The 26900-nt window shown below is 39.5% G+C and overlaps 1 protein-coding gene across 2 annotated transcripts; it reads right to left on the reverse strand.

Annotated features, from left to right (window-relative positions):
- Positions 1 to 6033: 6033 nt before the first annotated feature.
- On the reverse strand, positions 6034 to 26812 carry LOC133561434 (myelin-associated glycoprotein-like). 2 transcript variants are annotated; one of them, XM_061914729.1, is made up of 9 exons: positions 26671 to 26812; positions 26235 to 26594; positions 13978 to 14265; positions 9936 to 10187; positions 8725 to 8979; positions 8540 to 8636; positions 7239 to 7316; positions 7066 to 7129; positions 6034 to 6983 (listed from the first exon to the last, which is right to left on the reverse strand). In XM_061914729.1, the coding sequence occupies exons 1-9, from the start codon at positions 26720 to 26722 to the stop codon at positions 6939 to 6941; spliced, it is 1491 nt and encodes a 496-aa protein (XP_061770713.1). In that variant the 5' UTR covers positions 26723 to 26812; the 3' UTR covers positions 6034 to 6938. The 2 variants fall into 2 exon arrangements, with proteins under 2 accessions (XP_061770713.1, XP_061770712.1); XM_061914728.1 differs by having other exon boundaries at positions 26235 to 26600; positions 26671 to 26767.
- Positions 26813 to 26900: the final 88 nt, after the last annotated feature.

Below are 26900 nucleotides of genomic sequence, written 5' to 3' on the forward strand. Positions count from 1 at the left end.
CATGATGCATAAATGATTGATTTGACAAGCAATGAGGACTTAAAAAAAAACAAAAACTAATTCATTTTCTGCTAGTGGTGTTTAGCATTTTACTTAACACAGGTGTTCTGTTTTTGTGTTGTTCAGGCCTCTGCCACTGAGGATGCAGTAAGGGACATGGCCCTCACAGTCATGGGGATATCCATCCATCCATTTTCTACCGCTTATTCCCTTTTGGGGTCGCGGGGGGCGCTGGCGCCTATCTCAGCTACAATCGGGCGGAAGGCGGGGTACACCCTGGACAAGTCGCCACCTCATCGCAGGGCCAACACAGATAGACAGACAACATTCACACTCACATTCACACACTAGGGACCATTTAGTGTTGCCAATCAACCTATCCCCAGGTGCATGTCTTTGGAAGTGGGAGGAAGCCGGAGTACCCAGAGGGAACCCACGCATTCACGGGGAGAACATGCAAACTCCACACAGAAAGATCCCGAGCCTGGATTTGAACCCAGGACTGCAGGACCTTCGTATTGTGAGGCAGACGCACTAACCCCTCTTCCACCGTGAAGCCCATCATAGGGATATACAGTACATAGTCATTGGAGATGGCGATAGGCAGCCAGAGGATGTTGGAGTTGTTATCGAAGACATCAAAGTCCTGAGCAACGTGGACACCGTCATCATGGGGATCATAATGATGTTTGGGCTTATTTAAAGTTAAAGTACCAATGATTGTCACACACACACTAGGTGTGGCGAAATGTGTCCTCTGCATTTGACCCATCCCCTTGTTCACCCCCTGGTAGGTGAGGGGAGCTGTGGGCAGCAGCGGTGCCGCGCCCGGGAATCATTTTTGGTGATTTAACCCCCAATTCCAACCCTTGATGCTGATTATGCCCTTGATCTAAGCTTTCCAGACAACCTCAAGAACACATTTGAGTTTTTCCAGAAGATCCTAATGAACCTTGATGGGCACAAACTGAACACAAAGATACAGCAGCTGAAAATCAAGTTGTTTGCATGAGAGGGGGACACTGGTTGAAGAAGTTCATTATCGGATCTTTTTTTTTGGTTGTATTGTTTTTGCCTTAACTTTCACCCCATTTAAAGACAATCTATGACCTAAAACATTTTGAACTTGAGTATTGACAATGTTTCAGGGAAGAAGAGGCTGTTTACTGAACTACTGAAGTACACGATCAACATATGAAAAACAGTCATGGGGAGTGGAGAGCGACTACGGGGGGTTTAGACTGGATGAACTTTACCTCCCCGTTTTATCTCTGAGTGTGACTACCCTCCAGACTTCTCGCATCCATTTCTCTCCTCCGTTTCATCACTCAACTCTTGATAATTGGATTAAATTTGGTTCAAGATTTTGGATTTTTTTTTTTCTTTTTTTGAATAGCTAGTACTGTTGTCATGTTTTGTTTTCACTTGATTACATTCAAAGGATATTTGCTACTAGCATCCCATTAATATCAGATTCCTGGTCTGTGAATGTTAAGTTGTTCTTATTTATTTGTGTTTGTTGATCCATGGGAATTTTGTATATGCCTTGTTTTCTTTTCTTAATTGAATGCAGCTGAGATAGGCTCCAGCAACCCCAAAAGGGACAAGCGGTGGCAAATGGATGGATGGAACTCTAGTACATTAAGGCTGATGGTTACATTAGCACACTTGCGCAGGACTCAAATGTGTTTTTGCAGTTTCCTTTGTGGTGCTGAGTGTTAATTTTACACCACTTTGAGCTATTTTGGAGAACCATTTCTCGCAAAGTTTGCCTTGAGTTATTTAAGAAAAGGTAAAATTGTTTCTTGGTGTTTTATATCCAAGACTGAGTTCTGTGTGCTTTGTATCACGTAAATTTGACATCTTTGTTTATATAAAACTAAGTTCTTGGTCTGTGTTGGTACGCAAATCTGACATCTTTATGTAAAATTGACTTCTTGATGTTTTGTTTTCACTCAAACGCAACATTTTGATTTGTGTTTGCAAGTAACTTTGACATCTTGTGGTGTTATATTCAAGATTGTTGAAAAAAGGATTATTCTACATTAAAAGTACCAACCAGGTTTTGTCTGATGTGTTTTTATGGCATCAAGGGTACTTTTTAGCATGCTTAATTTCCAATCAATTTTGAGTTGGGCCCATATTAATCAATTTCACTTAGTAACCAAAATAATTTCATTTTAGCTGTATTTGTTAAAAAATTAGTCTGACAAATGTAAATACATTTCGCTTAGTTATTGCAATAATTTTAGTTTGGCTTTATTTGATAAAAAAATTGTTGGATTAACTCATTTTTATTGTATTGTGAGAATGTACTAATTTTGAGTTGGGGCAACATATATTTGTTGGATGGAAATCCTGCCCTCATTTTAATTGAGTTTATCCGATGAGTCATTTTTTTGAGTGCATTTTACTTTATTTTTAAAAGTATATTTATTCCAATAAATCCATTTCTTTTTCTTTTATAGTTTTTTGAGTTATCTTTAAGTAATAAGTGTGAATATTTTCGTAACTTAATTTTTTATGTGATAAAATTAATCCGTGTATACAACTTTTTCTCTGTGTAATATCCCATCCATCCATCTTCTACCGCTTAGCCGGGCTTGGGTCGCGGGGGCAGCAGCCCAATCAGGGAAGCCCAGACTTCCCTCTCCTCAGCCACTTCCACCAGCTCTTCCCGGGGGATCCCGAGGCGCTCCCAGGCCTGCTGAGGGACATGGTCTCTTCAGCGTGTCCTGGGTCTTCCTCGTGGTCTCCTACCGGTGGTACATGTCCTGAACACCTCAACAGCAAGGCGTGCTTATATAATGCCCAATGCACTTTACAACTGTTATTACTATGAGACTGACGTATAATACATGTGTATACAACTTTTTCTCTGTGTAATAATCCATCCATCCATCTTCTACCGCTTATCCAGGCTTGGGTCGCGGGGGCAGCAGCCCAATCGGTCCCGTCCATCGCTGCTTGCAGCTTTAATTTGGATTGTTGTGGTTATTTGGATTAAACAATTGAGTATAATGGCCAAAAAGGAAAATGGTAAGACAAGAGAATGTAAGTAACAGTGGGGTTAGCAACGAGCTAACAGCTAAAAAAAGAGTGAATGTGATTGTTTGATAGTCTGCATTAGGGCTGGGCATCGAACCTCAAGTATCATTCAATTTTTTTCATTTTCATTCCTAGTTTCAATGTCTGACGACAAGAAATAGCCGCCGAACAATGAAAAATAAATAGCCGCTGCCAATGAAGAAGAAAAATCCACCACCATCGAAGAATAAATATTACTATTATAGTAGGGCAGTGGGTCTCAACCTTTTTTCCGTGATGTACCCCCCGTGAACATTTTTTTTAATTCAAGTACCCCCTAATCAGAGCAAAACATTTTTGGTTAAAAAAAAGAGATAAAGAAGTAAAATACAGCACTATGTAATCAGTTTCTGATTTATTAAATTGTATAACAGTGCAAAATATTGCTCCTTTGTAGTGGTCTTTCTTGAACTATTTGGAAAAAAAAGATATAAAAATCACCAAAAATTTGAAAAATAAACGATTCAATTGTAAATAAAGATTTTTACACATAAAAGTAATCATCAACTTAAAGTGCCCTCTTTGGGGATTGTAATAGAGATCCATCTGGATTCATGAACTTAATTCTAAACTTTTATTCACAAAAAAATATTTATGGAACATGTCCACAAAAATGAATATTGCATTGTTGCATTTCTTTCACAGTCTATGAACTTACATTCATATTTTGTTGACGTGTTATTCAATAAATATATTTATAAAGGATTTTTTAATTGTTGCTATTTTTAGAATATAAAAAAAAAAAAATCTCACGTACCCCTTGGCATACCTTCAAGTACCCCCAGGGGTACGCGTACCCCCATTTGAGAACCACTGTAATAGGGAATCCATATCACAGAAGAAAACTATACTACAATGCTAAAAACTAAAAACAAATAAAATAAATAAAAGCAGAAAAATATCCATCCATCCATCCATTTTCTACCGCTTATTCCCTATATAAAATAAATAAAACTTGTATATATATATAAAAAAGACACTCCACAATATTGCTCGCCAATGGCTCCACAGACTGGATAAAAGTCTGACAGAACTGCGAGTTTGGTTTGTCAGACCCAACAGACATAATGCCTTCATTTCTTTTACAGAAAAGAGCAATTCATATTATTTTTAAAGTAGGATATAGAGACCACACAAATCCACTCTTAATTAAGGTAGGATTATTAAAACTAAAAGACATTATAGAATTGCATACTCTATTAGTGATGTTCAAATATAGAAATAAAGTTCTTCCGAAGGACTTACAAAAGTTATTCGTGTTCACGTCTGAAGATGAGAATCACAGAAGGCCTTATGACTTCCATCTGCTCCTTTCTGAATATGGAAATGTATAAGAAACATTAAATGATAAATGGGTTGTACTTGTATAGCGCTTTTCTACCTTCAAGGTACTCAAAGCGCTTTGACACTACTTCCACATTTACCCATTCACACACACATTCACACACTGATGGAGGGAGCTGCCTTGAAAGGCGCTAACCAGCACCCATCAGGAGCAAGGGTGAAGTGTCTTGCTCAGGACACAATGGACGTGACGAGGTTGGTACTAGGTGAGGATTGAACCAGGGACCCTCGGGTTGCGCACGGCCACTCTACCACTGCGCACATTGAACAATGAAAGTGTGAACTGTATGTGGCTTGTACTGTATATATGCATTTTCATGAAAGGAATAAAACGAAATGATGATGATGATGATGACCCAGTGGCGGGATGCGCGTTTCCCACTTAGGTCTTCAGTGATGTCCGATTTCAAAGATTACCTCTCAAAATACAATAATTGATGTCCACACATGACTATTGCTGGAGAAATACAATACAGAAACACAATGGATCACATCAACAGTATACAAAACATTTTCTGGCGCATTTAAAAATCAAATAAAATACATCAGCAATTAAAACATATCTTACTTGGAACTGTTAAAATTAAACATGCAAAAAACATACTAAAAGTGAAAAAATAAATATTTGAACTCACAATTAGTAGAACCTCTTCGACGGCCTTGTGTTCTCCACAGTGTCCTTCCTCTTCCCCATGATCAAGTTGTGTATCTCGACCTCCCTCTGGATTGCGGCCTGCCTCCCTCGATCCTCGACCCCTGCTTGGACACGGACCTCGTTGCTTCTATCCAGCCCCCGACCACTTGCCTGCCCACGGACTACCTCTTTGCCGCGCCCCTCTAGACTGACGAAGGATTCATGCAACACGCACATACAACAAACTCAGGTAACATTTACATTAGTAATTCTACACATTGTGTGGCAGAACACACTTAGAGTAGCATACACCTCCCACACACTCATCAAAGGTTTAAGTAAAACTGTTAACCTGATCTACGTACGTAACAATACTATATGCATATTTTCAGAAGCTGTTGAAGACCAGCACTATATAGGCTAAAAACCAAATCATCTGCGTACATAAGGTGACTAATGACTGAGTCACCAATCCTACAACCAGTAAAAGATTAATTTAACATCAGAGAAAAATCATTTATACAAACATTAAAAAGGAACGGTAACAAAATCCCGGCTTGGCGCTCACCATTGCTCACATGGAAGGAATCTGATATCATATTCCGCCATCTTACTCCCATTGTCTGATGAGAATACAAATACTAATACTAATAGATTCTGATTAAAAACCCAGGGACACCACTTTTAGATAATTTTAAAAATAACTTGTCATGAATAACTCTATTGAATGCTTTAGTAGCATCAATAAAGCATATAAACATTGTGGAATACTGTCTGTTATATTTATCTAAAATCTCCTTTAGTTCAACACTGTAGAAAGTATTCCCATATTCTTGTATTGTAAGGGGAAAGTTGTGTGGCCATGAGCAAGTACCATATGCCTTATTACGTCGCTTTTAAAAGCCAAGAGTGCTCAAACAAGTGTACTTGACGATCGTGAGTGTGCTCAAAGTATCTAGTCATTCTGCTTGGATCTGTCAAAATTTTATTCAAGAGTGTTGAAATGCAGATTGGATTTTTTTATAAGGCAGCCTATGAACAAATAAGTAATGTGAGAACATCAATCACAAAGTTATTTACAAGTAATGACACATGTTTATATAGACAGTAATTGTGTAGGTACTCAAAGAGACTGATATCTCGTATAATAAAATCATGCAAACAATTGCCTTGTATTATTATTAATTATTCCTACATTTAAAACACGTCCTTGTGGTCTACATAACATGTAATGATGGTTCTTTGGTCCAAATGTTGCATAGTTGTTTTCCAGCCACTTTCTGACCGTCTCTAGGTGGTTCCACCTAGACTGCGACTTTTCCCCGTCAGCCATGTTATAGTTTTTAGCGCTTCCATAGCAAATCTACTGACATATACAGTATAAGTGAGAACTATATGCGGCTTCGTATTAGTAATGGCCACAGCATGTGCATGCACGAGCCAGTCTGCCCCACAACACGAGGATAGAAGAAAAGAAGGAACAACAATGGCGGACTCGTGCAACGCACTTTGGGTAAATTTCTACCATATATGGCGATATCCGCTGACGTAAAGAGTCAGAAAAACGTCACACATTAGGACAATTTCCAAACTGCTCGTTTGGAGGAAGTATGAAGGAAGACAAGATTGTTTTATAAATATCCCTGCCGTGCCTCTATGGTTTGATTTCACATTTTCGTTACTTATGCAGATTTCAAATACACAAAAACAGGTACCAAGAAGTAAATATGGTCCCCTTTAATTGGGAACATAATATATATATATATATATATATATATATATATATATATATATTAATATGTATACTTATATGTACATATTTGCCCCAAAAATGATATAATGATAATACTGACATCATACTCAAGGGTCCATTTTACAGGTTGGCGTAAATTGCATTGCACTCTGCAGTCCACTCAACCTGTAAGGAAAATTAAAGTTAGTTCGCTCCACAATGGTCAAAGCAACAGACAGCGTTTCTACATTCTATAAAATGTTCACACCTCTCCCAAGTTTCCATAGGTATGATCACTGTACATGCTTGTCTGACCGCACAACGCCTTTTTCCTAAGACGAGAACGAACATTCAGAGACACACACACGGGCTATGAGAGTTGCAGAACATGTTAAAATCATCACAAGATGTAACAAAGAATGACACTGAAAGCATTTCTACCTTGCTCCTTTGGTGACAGTTTGAAGGGGAGCCACTGTTTTCTGGGCCTCCATAGCAGATACGTTGCTTGTTCGCCCACTAGCGGGAGAAAAAAGGAAGTCATTGAGGAACTCCATAACACTGGCAGGATGGGTACACTTTTACGTTTGAACCTATACGGTAATTTAGGACCAATACATTTTAGAATATGCTTTAAAAAATAAAAATAAAAAAGAATAGCTACAAAAAATTAGGCAATATTTGAAGCGCAACGTTACGATGCTAGTTTGTGCCACAAGAAATTTATTTTGCGCTGATTGGGCATTTTAAATTTTTGTCGGCAATGCTTTACGGTACTGTTTATTTTATTTGATAAATTTTTTTGATACAGAATGTCCCCTAACCAGCCAATCTTATATTTGCATTCCAGGCCTATTGTGACTTTAAATACTAAGAAAGGGAAAAAACGAGAAAAACAAAGCACGTAACAGAATGATTCAGCGACACGCAAAAAAACAAAAAACGAGTGAGGGGATACGGAAAGGGAGACAAAGGACTGGTTTGTGCCATAACATGTTTTGTTTTGCGCTGATTGGAAATCTTCAATTTTTTACCGGCAATACTTTTGTATGCTTTACGGCAGCGGTCCACAACCTTTTTTGCAAGACGCACCGGTTGAATATAGGTATTCATTTTAGGGACCGGCCTTCTACTTGTGGCAGAAAAAATACAGCAAAAAAAAGTGGATGAAAAATACAACTCACTAAAACGCTGAATTAGGGGGAGCCCTGGGCTTTTTTCTTTGCAATGAGATGCAGATGGAAATCAGTCTTTGGCTACAATCTGTCACATTTATATTTTATATGATCATTAATGTGCATTGTATCATGTCACAAAGTTATAATAAATATAACAAATGGCAACTTCCTACTACTACTTGGATACTTGGATACTTCCTACAAGCTACCTGGATGGCTTGCAACTTCACCCTCTATAGTCTCTGTAGAATGTTTATGCGGTCACACCAGACAGCAAAAAGGGGTGTGAGCGCACCTGTTTTTATTAGCACACACACATTGGCACAATCAACCATGGACGCATTTCAGCTGTGCGTGTCAGCCTTCAGTAATAAAAACAGGCGTTTAGGAAATAAAGACAATTAGGCCAAACGCAATAAATGAAGGCACATTTTAACGTGTATAATCAAACCTTAATTAAGCAAAAATATGATTTATTTGATTACTCGATTAATCGATCAGAAAATTCCATAGAATACTCGATTACTAAAATATTCGATACCTGCAGCTCTAGCCGTAACTTACCATTTTTTTGCCATCACTACTATGACAATTATCACCATCATCACCCCAACTGCTCCAGCTGCACTGATAATATACATATAAAGATCTGGCATTTTTCCTGTAAAAACAAAACAAGACAGACAGTAATGTGAAACATTGTGGCTCCCACTCATAATTCAAACCAAACGTTCTTTGAAACTGTTTACCAGCTAAAGTGATGTTGACGCTCGCACTGCCTACTCTGTTCTTCACCACACAGTAGACCAAGCCAAAAGAAGGCAAAAGTGTCTGCAGAGTTGCGTTGGTAAGTGGCTTTTGTATCTTTATTTCGGGTTCTGGTAGAGCGGTGCCGTTGGGAAGCAGAAAGTGGACACTGCTGGGGGGGTTGGACTCTGCAACGCACATACAGTTGACCATGTTTCGCTCTGAGGAACAGGAAGACGCTTTAATAACAGGGGAATCTATAAAAAATAGGAAATATTTTTACAACCAGCCCATATTTATCTTCAAACGTGTTTATATACTGCAGTGTTTTTCAACCCCTGTGCCTCGGCACTGGTGAGATACAGTCTGGTGTGCCATGTGAGATTATGTAATTTCCCCTAATTGGGTTAAAAATATATTTTGCACACTAGTAATTATAATCCGCAATTAATGTGCCGCTGTTGAGTGTCTGTACAGTGCAGGTAGCGAATTGTTTTGTAGATGTCGGGAACATGGTTTGTCGTGATCACAATATGCAGACGACAGCGGGAGGCAGTATGCAGGTACAAAGGTATCTAATGCTTAAACCAAAAATAAACAAAAGGCGAGTGCCGCTAAGAAAGGACATTGAAGCTTAGGGAAGGCTGTGCAAAACAAAATTAAAATTGAATTGGCTGCACGGTAAACAAAACACAAAATGCTGGATGACAGCAAAGACTTACAGCGTGTGGAGCAGCAGACGGCGTCCACAAAGTACATCCATATACGTCCTGACAATCAACAATGTCCCCATGTAGAAAGATAGCAGCCGTACAACTTAAATAATCTTGATTGCTAAAACAAAGCAGGTGTGAAGAATAGCGCTCAAGGAAGACATGAAATTGCAAAAGACAAATACCAACAAAACAGGAAAAAAACACCAAAGACAAGAACTAAAGCGCTACACACAGGAAAACACCAAAAAACTCCAAATAAGTCACAGCGTGATGTCAGGTCATGACATTACTTTGAAACAAGAGCTATAGTGATGCATGCTTGGTTATGGTCTAAATTCATGTCCAACATTTGAAAGAACAACTTTTTACTATCAATATCGGTTACTGAGTTTAGTCTTTTAATGATTTCTACTTGTGGTGTGCTTCAGGATTTTTTCAATGAAAAGAATGGGCCTCGGCTCAAAAAAGGTTGAAAAACACTGCTGTACTGTACGTACATGCTACATCAAGCTGCAATGGCCTTGATTGAGTTTTTCCCATGATGTTGATGGCAGTACAGTAATGGGCGCCTGTGTGTCTGGACACATTGAGCAGATTGAAGGAGGGCCCTCTGTACAGGAGATGACCCAGGTTGTCGTGCCACTCGTAGCTGCTGGCAGGAGGGTTAGCGTCACAGCTGCATTTCAGGCGCACGTCCTCTCCCTCCTTGACGTCCACTTTGTATTCAACTTTGACATCCACAGGTGCATCTGAAATGAAACACATAGACAGCTGATCGAAACAACATGTTTACTGTCTCAATTCTTCCCATTGCCTTAATTAAAACTATTGCGAACAAATCCCTCCAGTAATTCTCGATGTCGGAATGCGCTCTCATCTTTGTGCTCTGCTATAGTTGCACCTCCCGCCTCGGGACGCGCCTACAGCCGCGCACTTCCAGGGGCGTGTGTCCACCCTGCGGCAGGTGGCAGCTGCATTCATTCACCGGCAATCTACGCACCTGGGGCAAATGAGAGGTCCTGCCTTCAAAAGTCTGCTGAACCTGCTATCCGGCGCACGAACGTAATCATCTGTTATCGTAGTAAGCATCCCGTGTTTGTCTTCCCTCCCCCGTACTTGATCTCTCGCCATGTTTTCCCAGTTCCCGTGTCTGATCTCACTTGTGTCGTCCCGCTGTGCTTCTCGTGTCTTGCGTGATCTAGCTGTGTGCCTTGACTCCCCCTTTGGACTTTGGACTGCCTCCCTTGATTCTCGAGCCCCGCTCTGGACATGGACCTCTTGATGCCTTTCTAAGCCCCACGGACCTCCCGCTTGTCTCACGGACCTTCTTCGGCCTAGCCCTTTGGACTTGTCCACTTCCTCACTCAACACTCAGGGTAAACACTCAACAAGTAATTCCCACACATAGTCTCACACAACCCACCCGTTTTGGATTAGTCACACTCCATTCTCTTGTTTAGTTTGTATTCATAGTATTGTTTGTTATTGTTTATATTTATTAGTATGTATAATACATACACAGAGCAATTTTGCCCCCTTGTGGTTCTGTGCCGTCTCACTTCCTCCTGAAACATAACACAATTTACCCAATCCCAGTGAAATATGCGCAACCACGCAACTTTGTCTAATTTCCATGACTTCCCCGCACATTTTGGACAATCAGCGTCATCTTCTCCGATTTGTCTCTGAGCGGCACTCAGACGTGCGCATCGGCTGTTTAATGAAAATGTATGTTGTTAATGTTTGTTTCTTTTTTTGACGAAGCCAGAACAACAATGTGTAACAATAGGGGCTGTCAAATTTAACCAGTTAACTTGTTTGATTAATCACAAAAAATGTATAATGGACACACTTAGATTAGTCGTGCAATTTATTTTAAATTTATTTTAAACCAGGGGTAAAGGTTTTATCCGGCCCGCTTGAGGAGTTTGTTAGTAGTAAAAAGGACCGTTTTTTTTTTTTTTTAATGAAAGAAACTGCTGTTCTAAATGTGTCCACTGGATGTCACAATAGCAATTCTGTTAGGCAAGCAAACGGTTTATACCGGGGCCAAGCAAGAGGTACAAAATAAAGGGTGACTATGGCGCCTCTTCCTCGACCCACATGAAACTTAAAATCTGACGTTTTACATCTTCTGCTTTGAACACATTGTCATTTGGCACGCACGTTGCCCCAAAATGTCTCTGTCAAACACGAGAAAATTGATCTTAACCCTTTTGAATAGTTTTTACCTCCGTTTCTTACGGTTTGTTGAGTTAGCACTGGATAGTTAGATAGATAGATAGATAGATAGATAGATAGATAGATAGATAGATAGATGGATAGATAGATAGATAGATAGATAGATAGATAGATAGATAGATAGATAGATAGATAGATAGATAGATAGATAGATAGATGGATGGATGGATGGATGGATGGATGGATGGATGGATGGATGGATGGATGGATGGATGGATAGATAGATAGATAGATAGATAGATCGATGGATAGATAGATAGCAAGATAGATAGATAGATAGATAGATAGATAGATAGATAGATAGATAGATAGTACTTTATTGATTCCTTCAGGAGAGTTCCTTCAGGAAAATTAAAAATGCCAAAGGAGGAATTTTATACCCAGAAGAGTTTACATGTTGTGTTTTTGTTCAATCCCAGAAAGACTGTGACTTAAAGTTTAATCCTGGCTTTGTAGATACACTGAGACAAAGTCTAGGCTCATTGTGTTTTTGAAACTGCACTAATTTCCTCAGAATTTTCAACAAACTTGAATTGTTTTGTCCAGAGGATTATTTGTGATTTATACACTTTTCAGAATGTGCCTGTTATATTTTTGGCCAAAGTAAAACAAAGAAAACAACCTGGAGTTCTCATTGTCATCCCATTGGGTTAAGTTTTTTCTCGCCCTGATGTGGAATCTGAGCCGAGGATGTCGTTGTGGCTTGTGCAGCCCTTGGAGACGCTATATAAATAAACTTTGATTGATTGAAAATTGATAGAACACGTAAAGCTGGTCTTTTAAGCTTATGCGCGGAGCATTACGCCTCTTGAGTAACATAAGGAGCACAATCCATTTGGAAAACTCGCTGATACTGCTCATTTCTTGGACGCAAATCGCTAGCTAGCTTAAATGTTAACATTAATACAAGAACCCTTTCCTCATTACAAACAACATCCGTTTAACCTTTCGTATTTAACTTTCTAAAACCTGTACAGTTAAAACAGAAGAAGATGAACATATTTAGAAGCTCCAATAATAACACAAATGCCAAGGAAAGTATATATTGTGTGTGTGTGTTGCTTGTTTATTTAAACTAAAACTTGGTTAAATGATTTCAGTGTGAGACATACTTTTAGAGCACATTTAACAATATGGTATCCATCCCATCCATCCATTTTCTACCGCTTATTCCCTTTCGGGGTCGCGGGGGCGCTGGCGCCTATCTCAGCTACAATCGTGGTAATAATAAATAATTATAATTTTGGTCAGAATAAATGTGACGTGAATTTTTTATATCGCCACATCCCGAGTTGTGTTTGTATTTGTATTGAGTGCATAAGCATGCACATACACTAAATGGATTAATGAATTAACCATGCTAAAGGAATAGGTCACTGTTCAAATACCACTGCACAAAAAACAATGGATGTAAAAGCCATTTTGTTAGAATCAACTTAAGTCATTATCGTACTCAGTAAACCTTAATTTAACGCAGGTGTATGTTTAGGTGTGCAGTAACACAATGTTATCGTGGCTAAAATCCCTTAAATGCTTGGATGAAAGGTGGTGACGGCTTCACGGTGGCAGAGGGGTTAGTTAGTGCGTCTGCCTCACAATACGAAGGTCCTGCAATGCTGGGTTCAATCCCAGGCTCGGAATCTTTCTGTGTGGAGTTTGCATGTTCTCCCCGTGAATGCGTGGGCTCCCTCCGGGTACTCCGGCTTCCTCCCACTTCCAAAGACATGCACCTGGGGATAGGTTGATTGGAAACACTAAATTGCCCCTAGTGTGTGAATGTGAGTGTGAATGTTGTCTGTCTATCTGTGTTGGCCCTGTGATGAGGGGGCGACTTGTCCAGGGTGTACCCCGCCTTCCGCCCGATTGTAGCTGAGATAGGTGCCAGCGCCCCCCGCGACCCCAAAAGGGACTAAGCGGTAGAAAATGGATGGATGGAAGGTGGTGACAAAAACACTTGACTATAATTTTCCACAGGGAGATCAATAAGGTTAATTTTAGTCTCATATTAATAATACACTTATTAATATTTTGTTTTAATACAACAATACATTCACATTTTTTATATGTATCAAGTTGTAATGTTGTTAACACTTTATTACTGTTTTTTTCTGTCATAACGCATCAAAATCTCTAAGGAGTGATTGTGAATTTATGAATTTTTTGTCACAAAATTAATTTTTGCATAATAAACATGATAATCAGGAATCCATGATTATTATTCAGACTACAATGATGCAGTCTTAGTGTTAAAAAAAACAAAAATTTCACCGGATGCTCCATCCAAGGAATTATACTTACATTTGATGTTTAAGGGGTGGGATGCTTTCTGTTGCTGTCCTCCTTTGTATGTCACAGAACATTCCAAATGCTTGTCCTTGTTGTTAGCATGGGGAGTAAAAGTCAAGGTGGAAGTAGCTTTCCATTGACCATTGGTCAGCACTTGTGCCTCATATTGTTGTTGTCCAGAGCGACTCCAGGAGAAGACCGGGGGAGATGCGGGGCATGAGTGTGTGACAGAACAGACTGCAGTCATGTTGTTATTGTCAGTCTCTTCCTTCACAGCCATACAGAGAGGTTTTAGGTCACCTGGGAAAACATTGAATTCTTAATTCGATTCATAACTTCCATCAAATGACAACATCATATAACAAGTGTTCTAATGCAGACACTTTATTCATGTTATCACCACTAGGATTTAGACTTCAATGGTGTTTTAAAAAAAATATTACTCCTGTAATATAACATCTGAAATGAGTGAGAGTGTAGCTCATTAACAGATAAACTCCAAAAGAATGTGTTTTACTTTTTGGTGTTTTATGTAATGTTACCACAGAAGGGCACCAGTGTTGACAGATCACACGTGTGACGATAACCATAGAACAAGAAATGGAAGTTAATGTGATTAAACATTGGAAAGTGCCTTGGAGTTCCGTACAATATCAGCAACATTAATAGGACATCAGCTTTTAACCGAAAAGACAGTAGTGTAAATATAATGCAATTTAAAATATCTCGCCTAAGGACTATAGTATATAAATAATAGGAGTTAAAAAAGTGGAGGAATGATCTGGAATAAAATCTCATTTTAATGTAGGTGTAATCCTACCGGTGAAAAAATGCACATGGAGGCATCTGTAAATTATATATTTGATTTATTTTAATGATATTTTAAAAGGAAAGGGAATGCAAATGCAAAGTAAATACTAGGAGTTAAAAAAGTGGAGGAATGATCTGGAATAAAATCTCATTTTAATGTAGGTGTAATCCTACCGGTGAAAAAATGCACATGGAGGCATCTGTAAATTATATATTTGATTTATTTTAATGATATTTTAAAAGGAAAGGGAATGCAAATGCAAAGTAAATACTAGGAGTTAAAAAAGTGGAGGAATGATCTTAAATAAAATCTCATTTTAATGTCGGTGTAGTCCTACCGGTGTAAAAATGCACATGGAGGCATCTGAAAAGAATATCTTTAATTTCTTTTAATAATATTTTAAATGTAAAGGCAATGCAAATGCAAAGTAAATATAGTTGAGTGTAAGGCTGGGTGAAATATCGATATACTTGATATGTCGCGGGTTGGTCTCTGTGATATAGAAAATGACTAAATTGTGATATTCCAGTATATGTTCTCACGCAGTTGCTTTTAGCTGCGGTGCATTACACTACTTGCTTTTACCAATCTTTGTTGTCTCTCATTCGCACAGAGACTTAAACAATTCCACCTTCTAACATACGTCACATACGTATACGCCCTCGCAGAGCAGAGAGGTAGCAGCATGGGTAACGATAGCTGTAGTGCGAGAAGTAATACGAGAGAAAGAAGGTGCAAATCTGGTAACAAATGAAGGAATAATGAATTTCCTGGAAAAACAGCAGGGGGTCCATTGTCTGGCGGTGTTTTGGCTTCAAGCGGGAAGATGTCGAACAGACAACCATAATTTGTCAAGTGTGGGGCAAAAGCGTTGCTACAAGAAGTAGCATTACTGCTCATATGTAGCATCATTTGAAAAGTCACCTGTTAGAGAATGAAGAGTGATTACTATGCATGTCAACATTTCCGTTTGGTGCCACACCAGCAAAATGCCGAGGCAACCATTTCCACATCAACACCGTATGAAAAAAATAGTCATCAACAGAAGGAGATAACGTCCGCAGGAAGCTACCACATAGCAAAGGACGTACACTATTTGATTTCCTATTATGCAGCTCATTTTTATTCAACATTTATTGAAATATCTTGTGTGACATCATGCACAAAAGTGCAATGTATTTGTTTTTAACTATTGTAGTGGTGTTCTGTACAAAAAGTGCACTTTAATTTAGTGTTGTTTTGATACGTCATCTTAGTGACATCATGCACAAACATGCACTCATAGCTTGTTTTAAAATGTCTCTGACAATCTTGCACTTTCTGTTTTGGAAATTACATGAACGTTTGTGACACTGCTTAATAAATGTTTAATAAATACAGTTTTGGTCAATTGACTTAGTTGTAATTTCCCTCTCTGCATGAACGTTTAAAATGAGCATATATTAATGCAGTATGAACAAGAATGTTTTAATGGAGACACATAGAATCATCATACTGCTGTGATTATATGTATCAAGTGTTCTTTCAAGGGTAAGGCAAAAATATTTAGATATATATCATGTACCGTGACTGGCCTAAACATATCGAGATATTAAAAAAAGGCCATATCTCCCAGCCCTAGTTGAGTGCCTATATTTCTATTAGTTCTGCTAACAATTATTTTTTTATAATTAGATTAATCACAATTAGCATTTTTTAATAATCCTGATTAATCACAGTAAATTACTTGCTTGCCGAGTGTATATTAACAAAAAAAACCACCCTGATATTTTGACACAAAAACAATTTTTGACATAAAAATACTTTTTTATAATGTTTTACTTGAATGCACATTATTAATTTGCTCAAAACTTGATAACAGTTTTACTCACTGATGTATTAACAACCCACACTGCCTTTTGGGTAAAAATCCACATTTAAGGTAAAGGAGAATTCACCTTATTCTGTAAATAATCAGGCTTTATATATGATTCATTGATTAATTTTTTTTTTAAATTAAACACATGGGTTAATGCATTATATTTGGCTGCTCTAAAATATATAGTTTCTGTTTTGACCAGGCACTTCCTATATATATATATATATATATATATATGTATATATATATATATATATATATATATATATATATGTCTTGATTGGATTGGACTGTTTATTATATATCATCCAGATCTATCATCCCTCAACAAGCGCAGGGAAATCATTTCAACATGCCGCCATAGACGGAAACACCTCCTAGGTAACACATGAGCCAATCACCACACCCTACGCCTGCTTGTACCCACCCACTCTGTGCTCTATATAAACCATTGTATGTGAATGCTTCCATTAAAATCTCCTGATGATTGAGGGAACCCCTCATGAAACAGATCTGTAGAGATGAAGTAGTCTTGTGATTTTTTCCCACACCTACATATATATATATATATATATATATATATATACATATATATATATATATATATACATATATACATATATATATATATATATATATATGTGTATATATATATATACATATATATATATATATTATATATATATATATATATATATATATATATATATATATATATATATATATATATATATATATATATATATATATATATATATTAGGGATGTGCGTTACGATCCTGTGGTATCGATATATCGATACTCACATGCTACTCATTTGGCATCACTTTTCTGAAAAAGTATCGATATAAACCAAAAAAGGGCGTGTGGGGGGTGCAAGCATCACTTTCAGATGTTTTTGATTACTTACTTCACTAGTCCCCAACCACCGGGCCGCAGAATAATTTTTTATTCATTTTTATTTAAAAAAAATAATAAAAATTGAATTGTTTTTTTTTTTTAATTATTAAATCAACATAAAAAACACAATAAAAAACACCGCGGGACAAATTATTAAGCGTTGACCGGTCCGCGGATACAAAAAGGTTGGGGACCACTGACTTACCTAACTTACTATGTGCTGGGACACCCCTGTACCTGGCAGAGTATAGAGCTGGCCCAGTCACGTCACAGGAGACAGCGAATGAGCGTCGTCAACGTGCAACACACACACAGCCAGCCGACAGCGACGCAGCCAGGCCAGGAGGTCAGCACGGCCACGGATACGGGAGCCGGAGTAATGGAAAAGCCAGAGACGCGATAATGGCAGACAAAAAAGGAAGCGTGGTGTGGTGTTATTTTTCATCAGTAGACAAAGCCGCGGCACGGTGCGAACTGTGTGACAAACAAGTGCTACACAGCAGCAACACCAGTGATTTATTTAAACATATAAAGACCACGGCTTCACGGTGGAAGAGGGGTTAGTGCGTCTGCCTCACAATACGAAGGTCCTGCAATCCTGGGTTCAAATCCAGGCTCGGGATCTTTCTGTGTGGAGTTTGCATGTTCTCCCCGTGAATGCGTGGGTTCCCTCCGGGTACTCCGGCTTCCTCCCACTTCCAAAGACATGCACCTGGGGATAGGTTGATTGGCAACACTAAATTGGCCCTAGTGTGTGAATGTGAGTGTGATTGTTGTCTGTCTATCTGTGTTGGCCCTGCGATGAGGTGGCGACTTGTCCAGGGTGTACCCCGCCTTCCGCCCGATTGTAGCTGAGATAGGCGCCAACGCCCTCCGCGACCCCAAAAGGGAATAAGCGGTAGAAAATGGATGGATATAAAGACCACACATCCCGAGAGCCACAGTGAGCTGGTAAAAAGACAGGCTCACGCTGCTGTGAAAGACCCTGCACCGCAGCCCGGCAGAAGACCCTGCACAAAAGTCTGCAAAAAAGCCAAGTGTATCCAGGTAGCCTAGTTAGCGTCCGACCTTTACAGTGTAGTGATAAAGTCTGTAAATATTCCGATCACAATCTACTAATAACATACATTTCAGGTGAAGGGGGAAATTATATCCAGTGTTGTCCAATTGTTGACTTAATACAGGCATTGTTTTTTGTTTTTTTTTAGTAATGTTTACTGAATATTTTTGTTTAAATGGTTATCCTAAATTCAAATAATTTCTACACAGGGGAATTTACTGTTAGTTGAAAATTGCTTGAGTATTTAAAACAAGATAAGAAAGAGATAACCTTTTTGAGATTCTTCATCTTTGCATTACAGTTTTATTTTTTTCCAAGAAAATCTTGAAATATATGATTGAAAGTGATTTTGATTTTATTCTGTAACATGATTTCTTACATTTCGAAAACATTAGCCTATTTCATATTTCATTAATTGCTAATTATATCACAAACTTTAAAAAATAACTGCAGCTTCTTGCGATTCGGATTTGACAGTTAATTGGAAAGCCGTGATATCTAATTAAATCCTTAATATCTTTTATAACAAATACATTTTATCTTCCCTATTGTGACATGAAAATGTTATTCTTTTCAGATGAGTCTCATAGAGCAGTGGTCCCCAACCACCGGGCCGCGGCCCGACTGGTACCGGGCCGCAGAATAATTTTTTATTCATTTTTATTTAAAAAAATAAAAATAAAATAAAAATAAAAAACTTTTTTTTTTTTTTTATTAAATTAACATTACAAACACAATATACACTTACAATTAGTGCACCAACCACAAAAACCTCCCTTTTTCATGACAAAAACGTCCCTTTTTAATGACAAAAAAAAAAAAAAGGTCCTATCCCCCACCTCCCCGGGCCGCGGGACAAATTATTAAGCGTTGACCGGTCCGCGGATACAAAAAGGTTGGGGACCACGGTCATAGAGCACGTGAGATAACAACAAGCCTTGCCAAAATGATTGTGAAGGACTTGCAACCCATTTCAATAGTAGAGGACCAAGGTTTCCGGCATTTTATGAAGGTGGTAGATCCTCGATACCAGATCCCTAGTCGGAAATCCATGATGACAGGTGAAATTCCCAAACTGTACGAGCATGCACAAAAAACAGTAAAGGACTCCATGCAATCAGCAAGCAGTGTGGTTTTAACAACCAACATGTGGACTGAAAGAACCACTGAAGGTTATTTGACTCTGTCAGGACATTTTATTGACAAAGACTGGGAGATGCAGTCTTGCAATCTTGCAACAATCCATGTAGCTGTGCAGCACACAGCAGACAATATATCTGAACTCCTCAAAAAAACAACTAATGAATGGGGCATCACCAGTAAGGTTCATGCGGTTGTTACAGACAACGGAGCCAATATGGTCTCTGCTGTGCGTAAAACTTGTTGGAAACATATTCCTTGTTTTTCTCACACACTCAACCTCATTGTGAAGGACTCCATTAAGGCTGACACAAGTCTCGAGTCCAGCTTGGAGAAATGCAGTGCCATTGTTCGGTTCTTCCATCACAGCACAAGAGCAACTGACAAGCTAAAAGAAGTACAAAATCAGTTGAATTTACCACAGCATAAACTAATCCAAGCAGTAGATACTAGATGGAACTCTGTGTTGTACATGATTGACAGACTGTATGAGCAACAACAAGCCATCACAACAACACTGTCTTCTCGGGAGAAACAACATGTGCCTATGTGATGAAGAATGGTCCCACATCAGGCAGGCCAGTGATGTCCTCAAGCCTTTTGAAGAGGCCTCCAAGGAGGTTTCAGCAGAGCAGTATGTCACGATTTCCAAAGTCATACCTCTGGTCTGTCTTCTTCTCCAGAAAGTAACCACATCTGCTGACCAGGGTAACAGTCTGGCTTCACAACTTGCTGCACAATGCAAGCGAAGGTTCCAAAACATTGAACACAACCACACTCTTGCAACCAGCACCTTTTTGGACATTCGCTTCAAAAATATTGTGTTCAGTGATTCTGCAAATGTGGATATGATTAAATCACGGATCATCACAGAAATGCAAGCCCTGGCCTGCGCTGAAACACAGTCAACGAGACATGAGGCCGCCGCGACTGCATCAACTGTGACATATGAGTCACCTGCTGAGTGCTCATCATCCAAGGGAATATGGCAGGAGTTTGACAGTCGTGTTTTGGATTTTCAGAGCAATCGCACAGCAAACACAGATGCGCATGTTGAAATGAGAAGATACATGGAGGAAAAGGTGATCCCAAGGAGTGAGGACCCTTTGGTTTGGTGGAAAAAAAATGAAACCACATTCCCAAAGCTGAACAAAGTTGCGGAAAAATACCTTGGAACTATTGCAACGTCTGTTCCAGCAGAGAGACTCTTCTCTAAGGCCGGAGAAATAATCAGCCAGAGGCGTAATCGTATCAAAGCAGAAAACGTGAACATGTTACTTTTCCTGTACAGCAATCTGAGACTTCAGTAAAGTGTGATGACATATCTCCAGTACACTAAAGGTGTGATGGTGTCAGACCTTTTTGTAGATCATTTTTCCAAGTTCATTTTACCAGGGAACTGTCTTTCGTATGCAGGATATAGGACAAGGAAATTCTAGTTTATTGTGATAAGGAAATTATTGACTTTGCTTCAGAGAAGTGTTATACGTTTACTTCCACAAAGAGGTTTGAAACATAACATTGTTATGAATAATTTTTTAAAGCTTATTCTACCAAGACTTTTTTTGGAGGAATAAGAAAAGTAAAAATGTGTATATTTTTGTTTATATTTAATTTATTTTTCATATTTATGTTATTTATTTTAATTTTACTTTTATTATATATTGACCATAATAAATGTGGTATAAATGGTCTGTATTTGTCTTGTGATTTTTCTTAAAAACAATATTAATAATATTTTTGACTGACAAAAATTGCCAATAAGAAATGAACATGCAAGAAAAAGTATCAGTATCCTATCGAATCCTAAAAGTGTGGTATTGCCCATCCCTAATATATATATATATATATATACATATATATATATATATATATATATATATATATATATATATATATATATATATATATATATATATATATATATATATATATATATATATATATAATATTATATATATATATATATATATATATATATATATATATATATATATATATATACACACACACACACACACATACATGCACAGTACAGGCCAAAAGAGAGAATGCCAAGAGTGGGCATAGCAATAATCAGAGCAAAGGGTGGCTATTTTGAAGAAACTACAATATAAAACATGTTTACAGTTAATTCAACTTTGCCAATTTCGTTTGAAATATCTGTGTTGGCCCTACGATGAGGTGGCGACTTGTCCAGGGTGTACCCCGCCTTCTGCCCGATTGTAGCTGAGATAGGAGCCAGCGCCCCCCGCGACTCCAAAAGGGAATAAGCGGTAGGAAATGGATGGATGGATTAATTTGTAATTTGTTTTTCTTGCAGCGACAAACATGAGCTCTACATCGACAGAGGAGGACAAACACTGTTGTCAATGTTGTCAACAAAAGCACCACTTATTATTATTTATGGGACAGCCACCTGACATCAGTGAAGACAAAGTCCTACAAGAAGAAGTCATGCGTGTCAGCTACAGTCCAAACCTGAGGAGCATAGTTCCAATAAGGACACACCAACTGCACTACACATACAAGAGCAATTAACATATTGCAACTTCTGGCTAATGCTGAAATCATTTTTCCTGCTCGAGACCATTAGACATCTAAAAGGAGTCACAACTACCTGGGGTAACGTTGTATCATATAAAAAGATCAGCGCTGTCATCTAAAAAAGGGAAACAAGCTTGTTTTTTTTAAACAACTGGTTGAAAGAAGAGTATAAATGCAGATTTAACCGCTGCACAATGTTATGTTGTTTATGACTGTATTTACTATATGTACCTTTTTGCCATATTATTGCATTTATTTTCAAAATTTGCACTTAAATCTTATTATACTGTCACCATGTTTTCAGCAAATCAATGACTTTCAGTGAGTAAAATGCTTGAAACAACAACAACAACATTCCTGAATGACATTCTGACAATCCAATTGTATTTGTGTCCAAATATTGGGGTATTTTCTTAAGCACATTTTAACTAGTGAAGCAAGTAATAACCTGTTATTAATCATAATTATTCACAATTCAAGAGTTTGATAAATCTGATTAAAATTAACACCCTGAGAGCCTTAAAACAAAAAACCAAAAAAAATATAAATATATATATAATTGGCCTTTTTGTATTTAATACATGTCACATTATTTATGTATTTACTATAACCAAGAATTGAAATCATAGAGTATAAATATATATATATTATATATATATATATATATATATATATATATATATATATATATATATATATATACATATATTATATATATATATATATATATATATATATATATATATATTATATATATATATATATATATATATATATATACACTTTCCAGTACTCGAGGGAGTACTGGAAAGTGCTCCCCCGGGTGATTCCCTTGTCGTACTGGGAGACTTCAACGCTCATGTTGGCAACGACAGTGAAACCTGGAGAGGCGTGATTGGGAAGAATGGTCGCCCGGATCTAAACCCGAGTGGTGTTTTGTTATTGGACTTTTGTGCTCGTCACGGATTGTCCATAACAAACACCATGTTCAAACATAAGGGTGTCCATATGTGCACTTGGCACCAGGACACCCTAGGCCGCAGTTCCATGATCGACTTTGTAGTTGTGTCATCGGATTTGCGGCCACATGTTCTGGACACTCGGGTGAAGAGAGGGGCGGAGCTTTCTACCGATCACCACCTGGTGGTGAGTTGGCTGCGATGGTGGGGGAGGATGCCGGACAGACCTGGCAGGCCCAAACGCATTGTGAGGGTCTGCTGGGAACGTCTGGCAGAGTCTCCTGTCAGAGAGAGTTTCAATTCACACCTCCGGGAGAACTTTGAACATGTCACAAGGGAGGTGCGGGACATTGAGTCCGAGTGGACCATGTTCCGAACCGCTATTGTCGAGGCGGTTGATTGGAGCTGTGGCCGCAAGGTTGTTGGTGCCTGTCGTGGCAGTAATCCCAGAACCCGTTGGTGGACACCAGCAGTGAGGGATGCCGTCAAGCTGAAGAAGGAGTCCTATCGGGTTCTTTTGGCTCATAGGACTCCGGAGGCAGTGGACGGGTACCGACGGGCCAAGCGGTGTGCAGCTTTAGCGGTCGCGGAGGCAAAAACTCGGACATGGGAGGAGTTCGGGGAAGCCATGGAAAACGACTTCCGGACGGCTTCGAAGTGATTCTGGACCACCATACGTCGCCTCAGGAAGGGGAAGCAGTGCACTATCAACACCGTGTATGGTGCGGATGGTGTTCTGCTGACTTCGACTGCGGATGTTGTGGATCGGTGGAGGGAATACTTCGAAGACCTCCTCAATCCCACCAACACGTCTTCCTTTGAGGAAGCGGTGCTTGGGGAATCTGTGGTGGACTCTCCTATTTCTGGGGCTGAGGTCGCTGAGGTAGTTAAAAAGCTCCTCGGCGGCAAGGCCCCGGGGGTGGATGAGATCCGCCCGGAGTTCCTTAAGGGTCTGGATGCTGTGGGGCTGTCTTGGTTGACAAGACTCTGCAGCATCGCGTGGACATCGGGGGCGGTACCTCTGGATTGGCAGACCGGGGTGGTAGTCCCTCTCTTTAAGAAGGGGGACCGGAGGGTGTGTTCCAACTATCGTGGGATCACACTCCTCAGCCTTCCCGGTAAGATTTATTCAGGTGTACTGGAGAGGAGGCTTCGCCGGATAGTCGAACCTCGGATTCAGGAGGAACAGTGTGGTTTTCGTCCTGGTCGTGGAACTGTGGACCAGCTCTATACTCTCGGCAGGGTTCTTGAGGGTGCATGGGAGTTTGCCCAACCAGTCTACATGTGCCTTGTGGACGTGGAAAAGGCATTCGACCGTCTCCCTCGGGAAGTCCAGTGGGGAGTGCTCAGGGAGCGGACTGCCACAATAAGACAGTCCGTTGACTGTCTTATTGTGGCAGTCCGCTCCCTGTATGATCAGTGTCAGAGCTTGGTCCGCATTGCTGGCAGTAAGTCGGACACATTCCCAGTGAGGGTTGGACTCCGCCAAGGCTGTCCTTTGTCACCGATTCTGTTCATAACTTTTATGGACAGAATTTCTAGGCGCAGCCAAGGCGTTGAGGGGATCCGGTTTGGTGGCCACGGGATTAGGTCTCTGCTTTTTGCCGATGATGTGGTCCTGATGGCTTCATCTTGCCGGGATCTTCAGCTCTCACTGGATCGGTTCGCAGCCGAGTGTGAAGCGACCGGAATGAGAATCAGCACCTCCAAGTCCGAGTCCATGGTTCTCACCCGGAAAAGGGTGGAGTGTCATCTCCGGGTTGGGGAGGAGACCCTGCCCCAAGTGGAGGAGTTCAAGTACCTAGGAGTTCACGAGTGGGGGAAGAGTGGATCGTGAGATCGACAGGCGGATCGGTGCGGCGTCTTCAGTAATGCGGACGTTGTATCGATCCGTTGTGGTGAAGAAGGAGCTGAGCCGGAAGGCAAAGCTCTCAATTTACTGGTCGATCTACATTCCCATCCTCACCTATGGTCATGAGCTTTGGGTCATGGCCGAAAGGATAAGATCACGGGTACAAGCGGCCGAAATGAGTTTCCTCCGCCGGGTGGCAGGGCTCTCCCTTAGAGATAGGGTGAGAAGCTCTGCCATCCGGGAGGAGCTCAACGTAAAGCCGCTGCTCCTCCACATCGAGAGGAGCCAGATGAGGTGGTTCGGGCATCTGGTCAGGATGCCACCCGAACGCCTCCCTAGGGAGGTGTTTAGGGCACGTCCGGCTGGTAGGAGGCCACGGGGAAGACCCAGGACACGTTGGGAAGACTATGTCTCCCGGCTGGCCTGGGAACGCCTCGGGATCCCCCGGGAAGAGCTAGACGAAGTGGCTGGAGAGAGGGAAGTCTGGGCTTCCCTGCTTAGGCTGCTGCCCCCGCGACCCGACCTCTGATAAGCGGAAGATGATGGATGGATGGATGGATATATATATATATATATATATATATATATATATATATATATATATATATATATATATATATATATGTATGTATATATTGCTAACAGGATAGAGCACAGATTTTAGGTAAGTTTACAATTATGATAAACAAAACAATGTATGTTGTCTTTGTTAAAAGTTGGTTTCACTCCAAAAAAATCTTAAATATTAAATATCTGAAATAAAGGATTTAAAAAAAAATTACTAACGAGATTTTTGTCTTAAAAGTCTTATACAATGATGGTTATATACCTAACAAACCATGACATCAAAATCCTCTCCTAACATACATAAATATTCAGGAATTAATTTGGTTTCAAATCTACTGGTTAAAAAGTAACAGCCACATCATGTCTGACAGCCTCGTTCATGTTTATCAGGAGGCATAAAAAATAAACTCAAGGTTTTGTTAAGTTCACAGAGTCAGTTACCATGGTAACTGTGAGTTTGACTTCTCTTATTTTTTTTTGGAACAGAAATCCTGCTTTCTGTAATACCCACCACATATTTACTGCACAATATGATTTGAACGCAAATCAAAAAGTAAAACAAACACGCTTACTTACGTATCATTTGGATGGAAACAGTGTTGTGAATGTAAGAAAACACATCAAAGCCTGGCATTTTGATCCTGAAATGAAAGGGACCGTTGTCGCTTTGTTGAAGAGGGTCAATCTTTAAGGAGCAGTTCTTGGCTCTTATGTCACCCAACATCTCCGTTCGACCGTTATACTCCTGTAGTGCTTCTCTAGCAGAGTGGTACACTAGGTGATTTTCTTCATTGAACCAAAGCCCAGTGAATTCTCTGACTGGCTTTTCTGGACTTGGAAAGTTGAATGAGCACGGAATGACCACACAAGATCCAGGGAGTCCTTGGACTGAAGACGGCAAGTCAATGGTCCAGGGCGATGCGTCGTCACACGCCACTGAAACTCAAAATGCAAAAACTCACTTTTCTCAATTGTTTAGAAACAAATGAAGACAAAAATAATGAGACCATACCTTTGCATAAAAGAAAGACAAATAAATAAGTGCTATAGACAATATCCATCATTTCCTCTTGTGATGTGACTGACAAATAAAGTGCCAGATACTTCCTGTGACAGCCAGCACAACCCCCCAAAGTGTGAAGATGACTAATGCGCAACCAACACAACCACAGTGCAGACCATCTTCACCGTTCTGTTTCACTTGTCTCAGTTCATAGATTTGGAAACAAAATACGACATCAT

Source organism: Nerophis ophidion, linkage group LG11 (assembly GCF_033978795.1).
Source record: "Nerophis ophidion isolate RoL-2023_Sa linkage group LG11, RoL_Noph_v1.0, whole genome shotgun sequence".
NCBI lineage: Eukaryota > Metazoa > Chordata > Actinopteri > Syngnathiformes > Syngnathidae > Nerophis > Nerophis ophidion.

Coding starts and splice junctions, on each gene's coding strand:
- LOC133561434 (XM_061914728.1), bottom strand. CDS start 26,722: ATGATGGATATTGTCTATAGCACTTATTTATTTGTCTTTCTTTTATGC. Junction 26,601..26,670: donor TGTCTTTCTTTTATGCAAAG/GTATGGTCTCAT, acceptor TTGCATTTTGAG/TTTCAGTGGCGTGTGACGAC. Junction 8,980..9,935: donor ATTGCAGCTTGATGTAGCAT/GTACGTACAGTA, acceptor TATTTTTTATAG/ATTCCCCTGTTATTAAAGCG.